The 16,179-nt window shown below is 37.2% G+C and overlaps 1 protein-coding gene across 2 annotated transcripts; it reads left to right on the top strand.

Moving 5' to 3' along the window:
• The first annotated feature begins 302 nt into the window (after positions 1-302).
• On the top strand, positions 303-10,610 carry LOC111342381 (prosaposin). 2 transcript variants are annotated; one of them, XM_022949455.2, is made up of 13 exons: positions 303-462; positions 1,549-1,679; positions 2,434-2,502; positions 3,431-3,493; positions 4,150-4,209; positions 4,560-4,805; positions 6,372-6,434; positions 6,889-7,000; positions 7,955-8,061; positions 8,806-8,868; positions 9,163-9,240; positions 9,907-10,020; positions 10,498-10,610. In XM_022949455.2, exons 1-13 carry the CDS (start codon positions 420-422, stop codon positions 10,531-10,533), a joined length of 1,185 nt encoding a protein of 394 aa, XP_022805190.2. In that variant the 5' UTR covers positions 303-419; the 3' UTR covers positions 10,534-10,610. The 2 variants fall into 2 exon arrangements, with proteins under 2 accessions (XP_022805190.2, XP_022805189.2); XM_022949454.2 differs by having other exon boundaries at positions 6,889-7,006.
• The last annotated feature ends 5,569 nt before the right edge of the window (positions 10,611-16,179 follow it).

The raw sequence follows: 16,179 nt of genomic DNA, 5'->3' as shown, positions 1-16,179 counted from the left end.
ACTGATTTTAGAAAACCTGCTTGACTACGGTTACGTAACGAGAATTGAGATATTATTTCGTTCGGCTGCCTCGTCCTTCATACTTAACAAACCTTTCAAACCGATACTGTGGGGTATTATTTTCCGAGGATTTTTCTCGTTTTCCTCTCAGGAGAGACCGAAATGCAAAACTTACACTAAAAATTAGCAGATGAAACTACCTTTTCAGCCAAATCTAAGAGTACAGTGGGTGGGGAGTGGGACGTGCCGTAAGATGTTAATCATGTGACACACTTTGAAGGCGGTGAGTGATCAGTGATTGGCTGGCATCAGGCGCTTCGTCTCGTGACTATCACGCTGTAAATTGACATTACGTACAAAATTTGCTTCCGTAACTCTGAGAGCAGTATTTCCAGGCGTACTCAGACGAATTCGTTAATATGTCGTTCGCTTCTATAGTTTTTGTGCTTTTCGTTGCCTCAGGTGAGTTTATTTTGAGATTTTAAACTTCGTTTCAAATCTCTTTTGGAGTTCATTGTGGGCATGTAGTTTCATTTTCCACAAAATTGTCTGAACTTCACAAGTCTAGTATATGATTCAGAACGAAATTTTGGCTGAAGAGAATTTTATTTGCCATGATCAGCATTACCCACGAGCTCCTTACTAAGTGAGACATTACTCTAAGTTCAAGAAAGATCAATCATTCTTTGCGGCTTAAATGTCGACTATATTCGTGAATACCACTTTTCGCTAGTTGGGAAACATACAGTTTTCCTTTGATGGACTTTCAGTTTCACACCACTAATGCCGGAACAGTAGTTCTCCGATGGAGCATCCATTATTGGACTCTTTTTAACATTTCTTGGTTTTCTCTAAATTCCTAAGCCTATGTTTAGTTAAAAGAAGATGGAATTGGTAAGTTTGTGTAACTGAAAACTGGCTCAATTTGTCACAAGTTCTCGACATGTATTATATATGCCAACACTAGGCGCAAAGTTCTCGACCGCAAATTTCACTTAGAAAGGGATGTTCGAAGAATTTAACTCGTCATGTAGATATTGCGACTGTGTTCATTAAAGGGACGATAGCTTTCAAAGATTGCTTGGGGAAAGCTAGGGCCCGTACACGGTTTTCTTCAGCTCCTTTTGAGTTGCGTCATGAACTAAATGTAGCACAATGAAATAGGCTAGGGGTCGATATCGAAGGGACCTCTGCTCGTAGGGTATGAAATAGGATGCGTGAATAAAAATTTGAGCTTAAATACTAAAGAGATTTTTCTGACAGTGGTTAATCCTTTCTTCGATGCCTAGTACAAAGGAGTATATGATGATTCTTATCATGAGAGTTTTGTTTACTTCTTAAATACAATCCTTTCACAATGCCTTGTTGGCTTGTTACCAAACGCATTAGGTCCGACACTAAAATCCGTAATATAACACCTGTTTTAAGGGTTAGCTTTCATTTTTACTTTCTACCGTGAAAAAATTCACCTTTTCCCTTACTGACAGGGAGGTACACTTATCTTTGGTCAATTATGGGCAAATCATATTGAGATAAATTATTTTGCAGCCAGTGCATCTCCTTTGGGACAAGAGAAATGTTCATGGGGTCCCTCATACTGGTGTGCAAAGTACAAACAAGCTGTAGAATGCAATGCATTGGAACACTGTCGTACAAAAGTTTGGTCGGTTAAAGAGGAGGTATTTAAAAAACCTTCAGTTTATTTTCTAGACATCTGGAGGGAAATTGTGGGTTATTTTACCATTGATGAGTTGGTGCTAATCTTAATGTTTAAAGACACAAAAATAAGTACATAAGTTGGAGATATACATCGCCATGCTAAACAAATAACTACATTTGATTAAGCACCCAACCTCAAATAAGTGCCCACCTTGAAAAAGAGCCCACCCTATAGGTAGGAAAAGTAAATAAGCACTCGGCCTTGACAACTACCCACCCCTTAATTGTGACAATGTGATGGAAATTGAAAGAGTGCTACCATAAGTCTTCACAACGACTGAGTTGTCTTATCATTTTTAAGCAGCCCTCAATGAACTGTTATGATTCTGCTTTGGTACACCTTCAAGTTTTGATATTATTTATTGTTTAGTTGCAAAATATACTTGCTCACTTTCTGAGAATGGTGAAAATTTGATAAATACACAGCTCTGAATGAGTGCTCACTTCAAATGAGCCTGCCAAGGTCCAAAAATTTGATGAACACCTAGGTCTCTAATAATCAAATTAAAACAGAAGGTAAGTTATGTAGTGGACTGGTAACTTTCAAAGAATGATGTCTCAAGTAAATGTAAGAGTTAAAATATATATCTTATTGTACTTCAAGCCTTTTTTATTACTAGCAATTTTCTTTGTGGAAAGAAGTCTGTATATCAGAATTGAAATGCTTTTTATCAAGTTGTGAAAACTACATGTGCAAACGCTCTCTTTTATGAGGTTGCTTGTGATGTCTGTAAAGAACTTGACCCTTTGCTCAGAGGATACCTGGAGCAAAATGCAACTCAAGTAAGTTACTCATTTAAGTTTTCATCTTGCATGTCTTCTTATTTTTCTCTAAGATCTTTAAAACTATTTGCTGAATTTTTGGGCTTTACAAAATAACATTGTTAAGGATCTAACTCAAACTGCAAAAGAGCTCACAGAAATGAAAACAAAACTCATTAGAATAGGTTTTGGTTTGTCAACATGGTAAATAACAATATCAAAAGAGAAGTAGAATTGTTTGTCTCACTATATGGTCACCTTGGATGAGGATTGCAACATTTTTGACTGCATATTGTTAGTTTTCTTCAGGCCATTAGCTCCATTGAGTATGGGTCACCTCTATGCTGCTGTGCTTAGCTGTAATTGAATGGAATTCCACATCACGACTGTGACTGATATATCTCCTCGGATCAGGTTCTATCTGTGTTCTGCAACAACGTCAACAAGGAAAGCGGAATAGAATACTCAGAAGCCTAGATGCGAACAATCAAGAAACACAACTGCAGGAGAGCCATGCAGAGCTGTCCATAGAGGGAACCTGTTCCAAGGATGCACCAATCACAGCTGTGGAATTCTATCCAATCACAGCTGAGCACAACAGCATGAAGAAGACCAACAGTATGCAGTCCAAATGTCAGGATCCACGTCTCAAGTGACCAAATCATGATGCAAACAATTATGAAAGTGAAAATACACCAGCCGACAGATTTAGAAAGGTTTCATAATTTGTACAAACTGATGTTTGGAAATACTGTCAAATGAAAGTCACAACATCAGTTTTGTTCTTTTCTGTCATAATGTGCATTGTGTAATCCTGGGCTCTTTCAGGTGTTTAAGAATCGGGCAAATTTCTTAAAATTTAAGAGTTTTGACCATCAACTCTAATAGTTGTAGAATTAGTCGATATTATACCTGTCTTAGTAACAGTTGTTTAAAAAAATCATTTCAGACAGAGCTCATTACTCTATTAGAGGAAGTTTGTGAGAAGTTTGGTGGATCTTATGCATCAATGGTAGGTTTGGTTCAGCTTGATAATGAGTTCCGAAGCAGTTAATCTTTCAAACTCCTCTAATTTCCAAGCGAGTGCCAACATTAAGGAAGACAGTTGTTGATGGTAGGTTCTTATAGATACTAATTAGTACAGAAACTGTCTGAAAAAAATATGCTGAAAAGGTTATCTCCAGTGATGACAATAGAAACCGTAGTTGATGTTAAGAACTTAACCCACAATGTAACTTGAAGCTTGAGGCAAATTGAGAAAAGAATTAAGCTGCTTTCATTTATCTCTGAACCACATGTAATGTTTTGATAATCACACTACAAATTTCCACCTACAAAGCTTGTTTTGAAATACTTTCCAAAACTCTGTTGACAATGATCTGTAATTAGTAGTTTGCTAGGAGTAATTGGCTTGACTTAATCTTGTAATGAAAGACCCAAATATTAGCTCTTGAAATTTATGGATACAAATAAGAAGTGATTTTGAAAAGAATTAACAATAAAAAATTACAATAAAACATTTCTTGATCTTAAAGTGTTTTTAAGAAATGTTTTTTTGCAATTTTTTATTGTTAAAAATTTATGCTAGATCAGGTAGATTAAGACACTGTTTTGGAATGTTTATAAGGTCTTTTTGTTGTAACTTAAATGTTTTTTATTTAATTGCAGTGCAAATCCTTAATTGATCAGTATGAACCACTGCTCATTAACACCATTTTGGAGTACTTGGTAAGTTTTTAATCTTCTGTTGTTGACAGAAATGTCCAAATGTGACCAGCAGTTTTCTAAAGTTACTGAAAAATGAATGCCTCTTCAATGTTCTTAAGATGTATTAAGTTTGTTTCTAACAAAAAAAAAATTTTTCTGGTTTCTCACCAGAAATTTAAAGTTTCAAACCTCTGGAGGAATTGAATTAATGAGTGTAAAGAAATGAACAGTTATGGGAATTTTGATTTCCAGATGTTATTTTGAAGGAGGTTGTCCAGGATTTTGTCCGATCATCAGTGCAATGTAGATATCCCTAAGTCATGGAATAAACTCAGAAACAGTGTAAGACGTGTACTTTTTTCTGATTAAAGGCTGATCCTCAGCAACTTTGTACAATGTTGGGATTATGTTCAAGCAAGGTGAAACAAGTTGAAGCCAAGCTCATCTTCAAGCCCTTGCAGAAACAGATGAAAACACTGATGACACCTCTCGTTCTTGCTGCCAAGCACAAGCCAGCTGTTGTCAAATCCAAACCTTTCAAGGCTTCTCCTCAGTGTATTTTGTGCGAGTTTATCATGGACAAACTTGATTCCATTCTCAAGCAGAATGCAACTCGGGTGCGTGAAAGATAATAGTAGATAAATAGAAAGGGGTGGATGAAAAGACTAATTAGCCCTTTACACTTTGACATCAGTGTGCATATTTATTACATTGCTCGTAGTGCTTGTAGGCAAGATAAAGCTAATCCTGTGATCTGATTAGCTACACGAGTGAGCTAGATGGGCCCATCTTGCCCACTCAGGACTGCACACATTGATGCCTTGCATGAAAAAAATAGAATAAGAACAACTTTAAATTCATAATTCTTGGAGAATTTCATTGATGGAAATGCAAAAAGTGGCAGAAGATGTCAAAACAAAGAAAACAGAGACGACTTTCGTGAGTTTGTTGTGCTACAAACACAACTGGCTTTCTTTCCCAGCTCTTGAAGTAAACAAGTAATTCTTGATTCTTAATAAAGCGAAATCTTTTGGCAATAATTATGGTAAATCCTTTGTTAACCAAGCTTGTTCGGCCAAAATGGCTGGATATAAGTCTCATTCTTTTGTTTACATTTTTGTGGACCTCAACTTTGTTTCAGTTCATAAAAATGCAGAAAAGAACTTGGCCAATATCCAGCCATCATGACTTTGCACTTGGTTAAGAGCAGATTTATGTTCTCCATTTCCATTCTCCATACATTTCCTAAAGATGTTGATGATCCAAATTTGTCTAACAATCAAAACAACTTTCTTTAGTTGGTGATCCTTTCCTTTATTCTTGTGAAAGAAATATGTGACTCCAGGTGATAAATGTAAGAGGAAATTAGATTTACTGCGCCAGATTGTGTTGTGCAGGAGGAAGAGGGATTGAGCCCTGGCCGGACCAAAACCCGTGGTCTTAAAATAACTGAGGAGAATTTGCCACCTTTCTATGATGTCAAGAAATGGATAGATATTGTAGTCTTCTCGGATAAGGACGAATAAACCGTAGGCCCCGTCTCCTGCATGGTTAGGGGTAGGAGACGTTAATTTCCCATACACACGAGATTACTGTGTGGTGGATGTCCTCCCTTGGGGTGGGATGGGTGGGTGTTCACAGGGCCCCATTTAAACTAGCTGTCTGCTAAACTGGGCTATCCTGTATAAATATTCGTAAGTACAAATACAAATATTCGTAAATACAAATACAAAACAGTGATCCTTGTTATCCTACCCTTTAAAGAGACTCTGTTTTCAGGGGTTCAGTAACAGTTTTGGTAACTGGGACTTGGTATTACACAACTTCACTTCCCAGGACATTTATATTTATTTAGTTACAAATCAGATTAGTAACAGGTTTATTAACAAATGAATTGATCAGAGCTGTTATTTAGAGGTTAGATATCTTAATCATTTGAATGTGCAAGTGTAAATGGCATATCGAATTGAAGACTAATGAATTTTGAAATATGTAAGAAAAACTTCTGCTTTGAAAAGAAGATATTTTTGACAAAGCCCTTGACAGACTGTATTTATAGAATAAGGTTGTCAAGATTTTATCTTTATCCAATTTTGTTTTGTTGACATGCAGCTTGACATTGTACCACTTGTGGTGTGCAGATTTGATATAATTGTGAATAAGATTAAAATTCTCTTCTTCAGCAAGAAATTGAGGACGCTTTGGACAAAGTTTGCAGCTACTTACCATCTTCAATCTCTGCTGAGGTAAGAACTATTTTTGTTTTAAGAACTGCATCTCTATCTTAAATTTTAGCTAGCATACTGAAAAATGATAGTCACTCCTTTTAGGCCAGCATGATATACGTAAAGCACAAAAATAATGATGCATAAATGATATGTGAAAAAACAGAAGGAATAAGCTTAAATTAATGGGGTGCCAAAAGCAGCAGACTAACATGTGAAAGAAATCAACAAATTACAGATTCCCTACAACAAGAAGAAAAAGTTAGTTATTTGTTGCAGTGAATGCACTTGTTGTAAAGGATAATCATTTTTCTTCCACCATGGATCACACATCTAAGCTACCACATCATAAGAAAACCAATCATTTTTCATTACAAAGATCATGCCTGGTTGATCTCATGATAGGCTCACAGTATGTTATTATTTTCCTTTTTGTTGTAGGCTCTAAAATTGCTCTCTTTTTTGCATCTCTTAGTGTACACAGTTTATCAATCAGTATGGTGATGCAATCTTGCAAATCCTTGCTCAAGAACTTGATCCAAAGGAAGTTTGTACAGCACTTCAAATTTGTACTAGTGAGGTGAAAGGTAAAGGTACTTAAAATGAGATGATGTACATAGCCTGTAAAACCTTAGTCCCTTTCCAACAACATGTATTCAAGTTAGGTTATTTAGTTTGTTTTAATGAGCCTAACCTTTTAAGGGCTTTATGCATGAAAAGTGATAAAATTCCCCAGGAAGTACTGAATATTCCCATGAGACTAAATTCTTCCCATAAAGAAAATTCTAAAGGAATCAATTTTCATCTTCTATTGACTTAAGAATAGTCTAGAAAAATTATTGGGGAGAAGGTGAGAATATGTTAGAGTTGGTGGTTTACTAGAAACAATCTACTTTCCAATCTCTTCTCTTGAAAAAATTAGTTTTTACAAGCTACTCTTAAATTCAAGAAGAAATAGTTTATGTATGTATCTAGCCTGTTTGAATTAACAAAATGTTAAACTTTACATTGTCAAAATGATAATGCCTCCTTGACTGATTCCCAATTGCCTGTTGTTTGTCTTAACCTCTACTGAATGGTTACTTGAAGTTAAGTCCCTTGTTAATTAGAATTCTCTTTAATCTCTCATAATGAGTTAAATATTATATTGATATTAATTTTTAAGAAAATAAGATATTTAAGGAATTCAGATGTAAGCACTTTACAGGAAATAATTTGGATATGGATATATCCAAATTATTTCGTTACTCCCACTGACACAGCCCCAAACAGTTTCTTTCGAAACTATTAGCCTTTACAGGGAAACTTCATACTGCATTGAGTGTGGAATTCCTCATTTTGATGAGTGGCTTAAGAAGTTGCTCCCTTGAAAAAGAGAGCAATGAAGAGAAGACATTGAGTAGACTGCACTCTTTTTCCAATCCCATTAATGAGAGCAACTTTTCCACCGCTATTCTAATTTAATCTATAGTAACAAATAAATTGTATTTTGAACTGCTCACAACCTAGATTTCACATACTTGGTTGTTTTTTCTCTTTAGCCATGGAGAAGCCAAAGGTCCATCTTCCTAACAGCAATGAGACTTGTAAAATTTGTGAAACTGTCATGACTGTCTTGAAGATGTTTCTGGCAGACAATGACACTCAGGTACTACTTGACATTAATGTTTACTTCTATCAGATAGATTCCCTGTTACTGTGTGTAATTTTTCAGTAATAGATCAGTTACCATCCATTTAACTATGCCATTATGTGTGATTTCCTGTTTTATAATCCAACTACACATAGACGAGAACAAATAACACCATAGATGAGTACAAATATCACACGGTATTTGTACTTGTCTATTGTAGAGTACCGGTTATACAGGTTTTCTCGCATCCCACAAGCGAAGAATTGGATTGTAGTTACAAAAAAAAAAAAAAAGTGGCGGACAATTTGAATCATATTTCCGACAACAAAGAGTCAGAATGGCTGGCAAATATAGATCCACGTTTATTAGATGAATCAAACGAAGAAAAACAGCTTGACGACCAGAAAATTTCTTCATTTAATGAAGAAAATAGAAACAGCAACACAACAACGCGCCAATTCTGTTCCGCTTGGCATACTTCTGTCGCGCACTCCCCGTAAATGAATATCCGTGAAATTCGCCCGCACGGAAATAACAGTTTGGCATGTTGGATAATAAATAACTTGTTAGACGTTTTGTTGTGTAGTATCAGAGTATTTTTACTCGTTATTTGTATTTTGACTCGCCCTATGGGCTCATCAAATGCAGCACAACTCATAAAAATACTCAGCGATACTACACAACAAAACATCTAATAAGATAATTATATATATTCAATGAATAATTTGTTGATTTTATGTTTGTTGATTTCTTTCTCAGCAAGAGATTATAAATGCATTGAAAACATTTTGTGGCTATCTGCCAGACCAGATTGCTTCTGAGGTATAAAACAAACTTTTAACCTTTCTTTTACTCTTTTGTTGTATGAGATAGTAATAAGCTCAGTTGTCCGATTTCAATTTAAATAATTCATGGCATTGTTTGTAATCCCTATGACTTGTAACTTAAGTATACAGGTCTCTTGTACTTAACAGTAATATTCAGTCACCTGATTTGTTTTGGTTGAGCTTTAATTTGTTTGTAAACAAAATGGAATTAATTTAGTCTAACAATGGAATTACGTTAGTCTAACATGCCGATAACTCAAAGAATAATTAATTTTTGAATACCCACTAGTGCACTGCAGTTGTTGCTGAGTATGGGCCAGCCATTCTGAATCTGATTGCGGATAGTGATCCTGCAACCCTATGTGAGGTGAGTTTTTCTTTTACAACAAATTTACTTTCTAATTTAGTAGGCACCAAGGCTCTTGGCAACCATTACAAAGGTGGGTGAGTTCACCAAAACATACCCAGGATAAACTCAAAGTTAATATCTAAATAAAAAACCTTTCAAATTTGAACATTTCTCCAACCCTATCCTATCCTTAGCTGAAATGATCTGGTCCACTGGAAAGAACACCACAAAGCATGGGTCTGTCACAACCAAGATAATCCACTTTTATCCAAAAAGCAAATCCTCCTATTGTGACTGATAAGTCATAAAACCTACCATCCCCCCTCCCCTGAGCTTTCTACATGGAGCTATTTGCAACCCATCCTTGAATGGGTTAGTGGTTGGGCTGCATGTGGCATTAGCTCTGGCATTGAGCCCCCTGCATTTTTATCAGCCAGGCTGGTTTGAAGGTGGGCAAAGTGGGATTTTTTATAAAATCCAGTCTTGCCAAATAGCTATTGCTTTGGTGATATACAAAAAATTGTCATGAATTGCTAATCTTCAGGCAACAAGTTTCCTTCATAGTCTGCCACTTTTTATGCTGTTGCAGTTGTTTACTCAAAAGAGCTCAACTCTTACTGCTTATGTGGTTGAAAATTTGCATTTTCTGCTGAACTATACTAAGTAACAAAACTCCTCTTTCAGGAAATTGGATTATGTTCTGCCTTCAATAAAGTGGCATTGAAAAAGGAGGGCAAATTCTGTTTCCTTGGTGCCTCATACTGGTGTCAAAACAAGTTCAATGCAATCCAATGCAATGTAAGTCAAGTAGAGCAATCTATGCCCATTTCTTGGTAGAAGTTTGCCAAAAATGAGTTTGAGTTTGTCAGTTTGTGTTGGTTAAAGACATTTCAAAAGCAGATTACCCATATGGTTCTTCCGTGCCTTCAAAATTCCTACAGAATTCTTTCAACCTTCCTTTATTATGATTAGAGAAAATTATGAATGATCTATCAATCCTCATCTATTGGCTTCTTTTGTCATTAATCAGAATTTAGATTATTTTTACAACTCGCTATTTTTTTCTAGCATTACAACTTTTTAGCCGCTTATGATTAACATGTGATAGGAATGAAGTAAATACAAAAGAAACATTCAACTTGTCTCAAGACCTTGCAAAGTTACAGAGAAGTGGATTCTGACTTTGTAACTCTTTTGAACCAGGTTAGATAATCAAGCGTAATGTAGTATCCTTTTCAATTCTGAAGCAAAAGTGTGTCTCTTTTATCTTCCCAGGCTTTGAAACACTGCACAGACCATGTGTGGAACTGAGGCAAAACGTATTCAAAGAAGAGAGCCTTTTGCTTCAATTTTTTTTGTACTGGTGATTAAAAATTAAAAGTAGCTTATTGCTGCCTTATTCTTTCCCTTCAGAGATTGAACTTTCATACATCATTTTCTTTTAGGATAAAGGTTAAGATAGTGCAGAAAATGCCTGTGTGATTCCTATCTCTCAATGATTCGCGCGGAGGTTATATTCTTTGAATTTGATATTTGTTGAGGCAGCAAGCCAGCTCTCGTCGCCATGGGTGAGGAGCTACTTGCCTCAGCCTTTTGGTAAACCTTTGATCTAATTAACTACTGTCGTCGCTTAACCACTTTTGCATGTTTTGTGCAGCGCTTGTTCTTAATGACATAGTGACATCCAAAAACAGTCGAGGGTGTTATGTTGAGAACAACACTCGGAAATAAGATTCCACTGCATTATTTTTACGATAATTACCTTGTAATGGAAACACCACGTAGTTTTTTTATTTGCCTGAAATAAAATGACAATGCCGCTTTTTTAAAAGTTTTTTGCTTGGTGTCTTTTGGGGAGGCAGATACCACCCTACGATACAAAACGTGCTCTAAGATCAGACTCCAACTATTTAAGTCCGCCAGCCCTTTCTCCACCGGACAGACAAAGCAATTTTCAATGGATATTCGAAAGTAATCCAGTTTATGTCCACTGATTTTACGTTCTTGGAAATCTCTTGCACATTTCTCCTTCTACGTTTTTCTTGCACCAATTTTCTGAGCTCTGTTCAAGTCACTCAACGCGTCTGTGGTGAAAATTCACCGGCGCTCCTACAAGGCCAGGCTCTGCTTTCTATTTCAGCTTAGGTCTAATATAAACCCTTTTCGATGTCTGATGTTCAGTGATACAATGCTCCCCCTTTCGTTAGGCTCTTTGAGTGTGCGTCCTCGTGCTTCTTGCGTTCGTAAGAGTCCGATAGACTCTGTGGTGTTAGCTGGGATGTCGACGCCAATTTCATCGGGGCTTTGGTTAGCTTTCAGCGCACGATCGATTTATCCTATCTCTGCGCCATAATCCGACAAATATTTCTTGCTTTGGAGACGCGTTTTTATTAAGTAGGTCTACATCAGCCTTTGGCTGCCCTATTCAAACCGACTCAAGTAAGGTATGTATGGTTATATGTATTATCTTCATTTTACAGCTTGTAGATGACGTAACAAACTTCCCCGACCCAGGCCTCAAAATGAGCGGTCATACAAAAAAAATTGCGCTTTAATCACTTGTAGAATTGCACAGTTTTCAGCGATTGTGATAATTCATGATTTGGTTTGCCCTGAGTTCGAGTGCTATCTCTCAATCACTTTTAGATCCAAAGCGGATAACCAATTGCGACTTGGTCACGTCGCGGTCTCCCGCGCTTTAAGCTGTTTGCTTGTTTTAAAGTGAATTTTTACTGGCTTCTTATGGCTTTTCCTTTAAATTTTTTTTTGTTTTTGTTTTTTTTTGAATGGCTGTTGTGATAACTTAGGTTTTGGTTGTATAACACTCAGTCAAAAGTATTCTATCGAAGTAAAGTATCGCTAGAAAATCCGCCTTGAATATAGGGGGTTATTGTCCGAAATTTACTTCGAAAATGTCGAAATTAAACCGCTCTTGCAAGCCGATAATTTGCCCCTTCTTTGGCCGGCGTTCTCGTGATGGCCATTCACTCCAATCATCAAAACTGCCCTACAACATAAGATACAATCTGCCGTTTGAATCCAAAAATCTACATTCATGATCCACAAAAGTAGCAACATTCATTAGTACGATCTAGAATACTGGTCTGTCTTGCTGCCTTGTGGCGTTTTTAAACGACTGAGGTTGCATTGTCTGTTTTATAGCACAGGTCCGGAGTGACGTATTGAATGTTTGTCATTTGTAACCGAGGTAAATTGAAATCTTTTTCACGCTGATAATAGCTTAAACTATTTAGACAAAAAAAAAATTCTGCTAGACTGGTGGGGGCAAGTTTTTTCCTTAACTTTATTCACTAAGTGAAGCAATGTCTTGCCCTGTGTGTCTTGCAGTCTGGCTGCGATTGTGACCACGTTGGTAATTGTGATCATTTAATTAATTTTAATTTAATAATAAGTTCTTATACAGCGCATTAAAATTGAACTCTATGCGCTTTACAATTACAATTAACAAAACTTCAATAAAAATCCAATACATGTAATTTTCGCTACTCTATCTAAACTAATGAATTATTTGAGCAGTATCCTATACTGAGATGTCGGGCTTTCTTCTGAAGACTGCCCTTAACGCACGGTCTTGAGGGCGTTCGATTTTCCTGCTGTCAGAAGCCTTGCAAAAATCCATATTAAATGGCAGTAGGTAAGGTAAGGTAAGATAGAAGACTTGTGTATGGTCACCTTAGCTGCACAAGGAATGAGATTGCGCAGCCGCACGAGGATCCGGCCCCCTTTTTTGCTAGCCTTCCCACACAGTTCACTGATCAGATCACTAAAGTTGATACTATTGTCGATGTGAACGCCAAGTCATTTGATATGGTCTAGGTTAATTACTATACCTTTCCGTCCATGCAAACGTTGGTAAATTGTCCTTCAGGGTCAATGTTTTTAGGGAAGAGAATCATCTCGGAATTTCTCAGGATTTGCAGATGGGTAGTTATCCCTATACCATTGTTGTTACCTTTTTGTTTTTTGAGTCGGACAAGTTGGTTGTTGAAATTTTCAGTTAGCGTTGTTACGGATTCCAAAGGCTCATACGTTCGAATCATAAAATTGATCTCGATTGTGAGCTAAGAAATAAAGTGTGAAATTAGCGACTACAACCACGACGCAGCTCGTTCCGCTCCTTCTTGCTCCAAAGCTTCCCTTACGGCTTTAAAATTAGCTGCTGAGGTGTAGATTTGGTGGTCATCAGCATACATCGACATTTCGGCAGTAGATGTGGAGCAGGGCAGGTTAATCTGAAATATATTCAATGTCCGATGATATTCGGGTCCGATGATATTCGGGTCCGATGAAAGGCAAAGAGAGTCGAGCGCCTTGCTCACATCAGTGTATAAAATACATACCAACCCCTTTCTACCAGGAGCCCATCACGGTTCCTGCTTTCTACCTATTGTCAATTTCCAGTCCTCAATCAAACATTGTAGGGTGGCCAGTTTCCCAACCTTCTTTTTCTGTATGCCGTGCTTCGCTTGAAAAAGATGCGATCAAGTTTTTCAGACACTCTTTTACTGAGCAACTGTTCAAACACTTTATCAACGTTAATTTAAGAAATTATCAGTTAGTAGTTTTTGACCTCCTGAGTATCACTAGTTTTGAAGGCAGGTGTCCATATGCCCATTTTCAAGTGAGTTTTACAAGGCAGTTCACTTTAACAGCAGTCAGTGTTTTCCAAATAGATACACTGAGAGTATTTCAATAAAGCAACCATGTGTCTTTTCCTGTAATTTGTATCTATGTGAATATAGTCTGATGGGGAAAACTTTGGAGATAATGAAATTTGCATTATCCTTCCTATCTGCTGATTTGCAAACATTTTAGTCTTTTTAAAAACCCGTGCAGGACACTAGTTGAGTTTTTATACGATACAGTGCTTGACAACAATTCCTAGCTGATCCAGGTGTAGCTTTCGCTCTTAATCCGTGTGTAGCGTTACAAGATAACGTTCAAAAGAAAGGGAAATCGCAATAACGATCGCATTACGATCACGATCTCAATCGCAACCACGTTAAAAAACTGTTTTGCAAACCAAAACGGTTACACGAAGGTAAAACTCTCTCCCAAAATCTCGGAGCACGTGCAATCCCCTAGAGATTGTCACGTGACACGCAACAAACGTAAAACGGGAAATGAAACTAAAGCGGAATTTCAAAAGGTAGGAAATCTTTTTCTTTCCTATTATCTCGAGGCGGACGTCAGAAAAGCACAAAATGGCATCCATAAAGACAGAAAGAAGACTACATCTTCAAAGTGAATCTCAGAGTTGTTCATTCGACACCACAACTCTTCCAGAGCTTGTTGCAGAGCATATTGCAACCTTTCTGGACGGCAAAGATCTAATAAACCTGGGGAAGACCTGTAAATTCTGGAATGAAATATCCAGGAAAAACTTCATTTGGAAAACTCTTGTCGAGAAACGGTTTGGACGGCAGGCAACTTCCGAGTATGGTAGTTCTGAGGTAGAATACAAAAAGTTGTTTTATAAATTGGCTGCAAGCGCGGTTAAGAAGCCAGCTACTGCTTTTCAAGTCGTTCATCTAAACGGTAAATACCTGGAAAAAGCGAAGGATAGTGAGAGCGAATTTGGAGAAGTCATTCAGCTCAATGCTGTTTGTTGGCTAGAAATCGATACAAATTTCATTGGTGTTCTTCCCGGAAAATACTCACTCGTGTGGCGTATGAAACTTGACGGAGTGTACGTTAATACGGAGGCACCGATATCGTTTCGAGCAAGACCAGAAAAACCAAGCTATGGAACTGAAGTCTGTTTCAGTTGGAAGAGTAATGATTTTCTGGAAGCACAACGTTTGCATGGCAGGGGTAAATGGTTTGAACAGAACATGGGCAGTTTTGAAGTCACAACTCCATGCAAAGTATATGTAGAGATCACAGCGAGAATAACTCACTGGTGTGGAGGCATATCGTGGGATTACGCGGAGTTAAGGCCACTCACTTAACAGTTACCCCTCAACAATCCATAAGGCTCGCCACATTTGAGTACACACAACCACCGAACAAATGAACAGAACTTTCTGTGGTGAAAACTGAGTATGGATATTTTTCTTAAGACTGAGTACATTAATTATTCGTCTAAGACTTGGATTTTTCACAGATCCCACTATCTTTCTTTTTCTACTTTCTGTTTCTCACAGCCTGCGCGGAGGTGCAACTGTCTTACAGGAAACGCGAATGGCAAGCAGTAACCGTAGTGTAGCTCTGTAGTGATCATTTCTGATAAGAGCTACGAGAAATAAGGTTATACTTTTCAATCAGTTAATGTCGAGATGTTTTACCCGAATTTTTCGATTTACTGTTGTTGTGACGAAAAAAAAGGAAGAAAACAAACGATTCAGGTTCTATTTTTATGGTCGGCTAGGGCATTGAGTCTTACGATTTAAAAAAAGGACAAAAATCATCGCTATTGTATTTCACATTGCTCATCAAAATCGAAAAAAAGCGAAGCTTTGCGACACTTTGACATTACGTTTTTTTTCTTTATTTTTAAGATGATGCAACCCATGTAGGCTTGTATTTTGTTCTGGTCGTGTAATTTGGGTTTCAGCATAATCCTTTATTATACGTGTCAAAGAAGCCGTGAGTTCATTAATTGGGAAGTAGCTTTGGATTGGAATATAATCCTCTCATCACCAAATACAAACGAACTAAAAAAATTCAACCGTACTTACTTTCAGCATGCCAATGCTCAGGGAAAAATATTCAGTTTGCGAAAAATCTCGTGGTTCAAAAATGAAATTGTAATCTTTGAACAGTGTAACTTACCAACGAAAGACCTGTCATAAATTTTCGATTTAGACTCCTCGGGAAAACTTGTCAAGGAAAGCATCAGGTTACCAGGTAGTCCATGGGAGTCACAAAGACAGTGGAAGGTCTCTTCTCTCTCGATTCAACGAATCATTTATTTTCTTGTTGTTCGCCTATTTT

This window comes from Stylophora pistillata, chromosome 1, assembly GCF_964205215.1.
Source record: "Stylophora pistillata chromosome 1, jaStyPist1.2, whole genome shotgun sequence".
Lineage (NCBI taxonomy): Eukaryota > Metazoa > Cnidaria > Anthozoa > Scleractinia > Pocilloporidae > Stylophora > Stylophora pistillata.
This window is presented reverse-complemented; position numbering and strand designations above follow the sequence as displayed.

Excerpts from the sequence above, each read along its gene's own strand:
- LOC111342381 (XM_022949454.2), top strand. The coding sequence starts at position 420 with ATGTCGTTCGCTTCTATAGTTTTTGTGCTTTTCGTTGCCTCAG. Across the intron at positions 463-1,548 it reads TGTGCTTTTCGTTGCCTCAG|CCAGTGCATCTCCTTTGGGA; the intron begins GTGAGTTTATTT and ends ATTATTTTGCAG. Across the intron at positions 7,007-7,954 it reads TAGTGAGGTGAAAGGTAAAG|CCATGGAGAAGCCAAAGGTC; the intron begins GTACTTAAAATG and ends TTTTCTCTTTAG.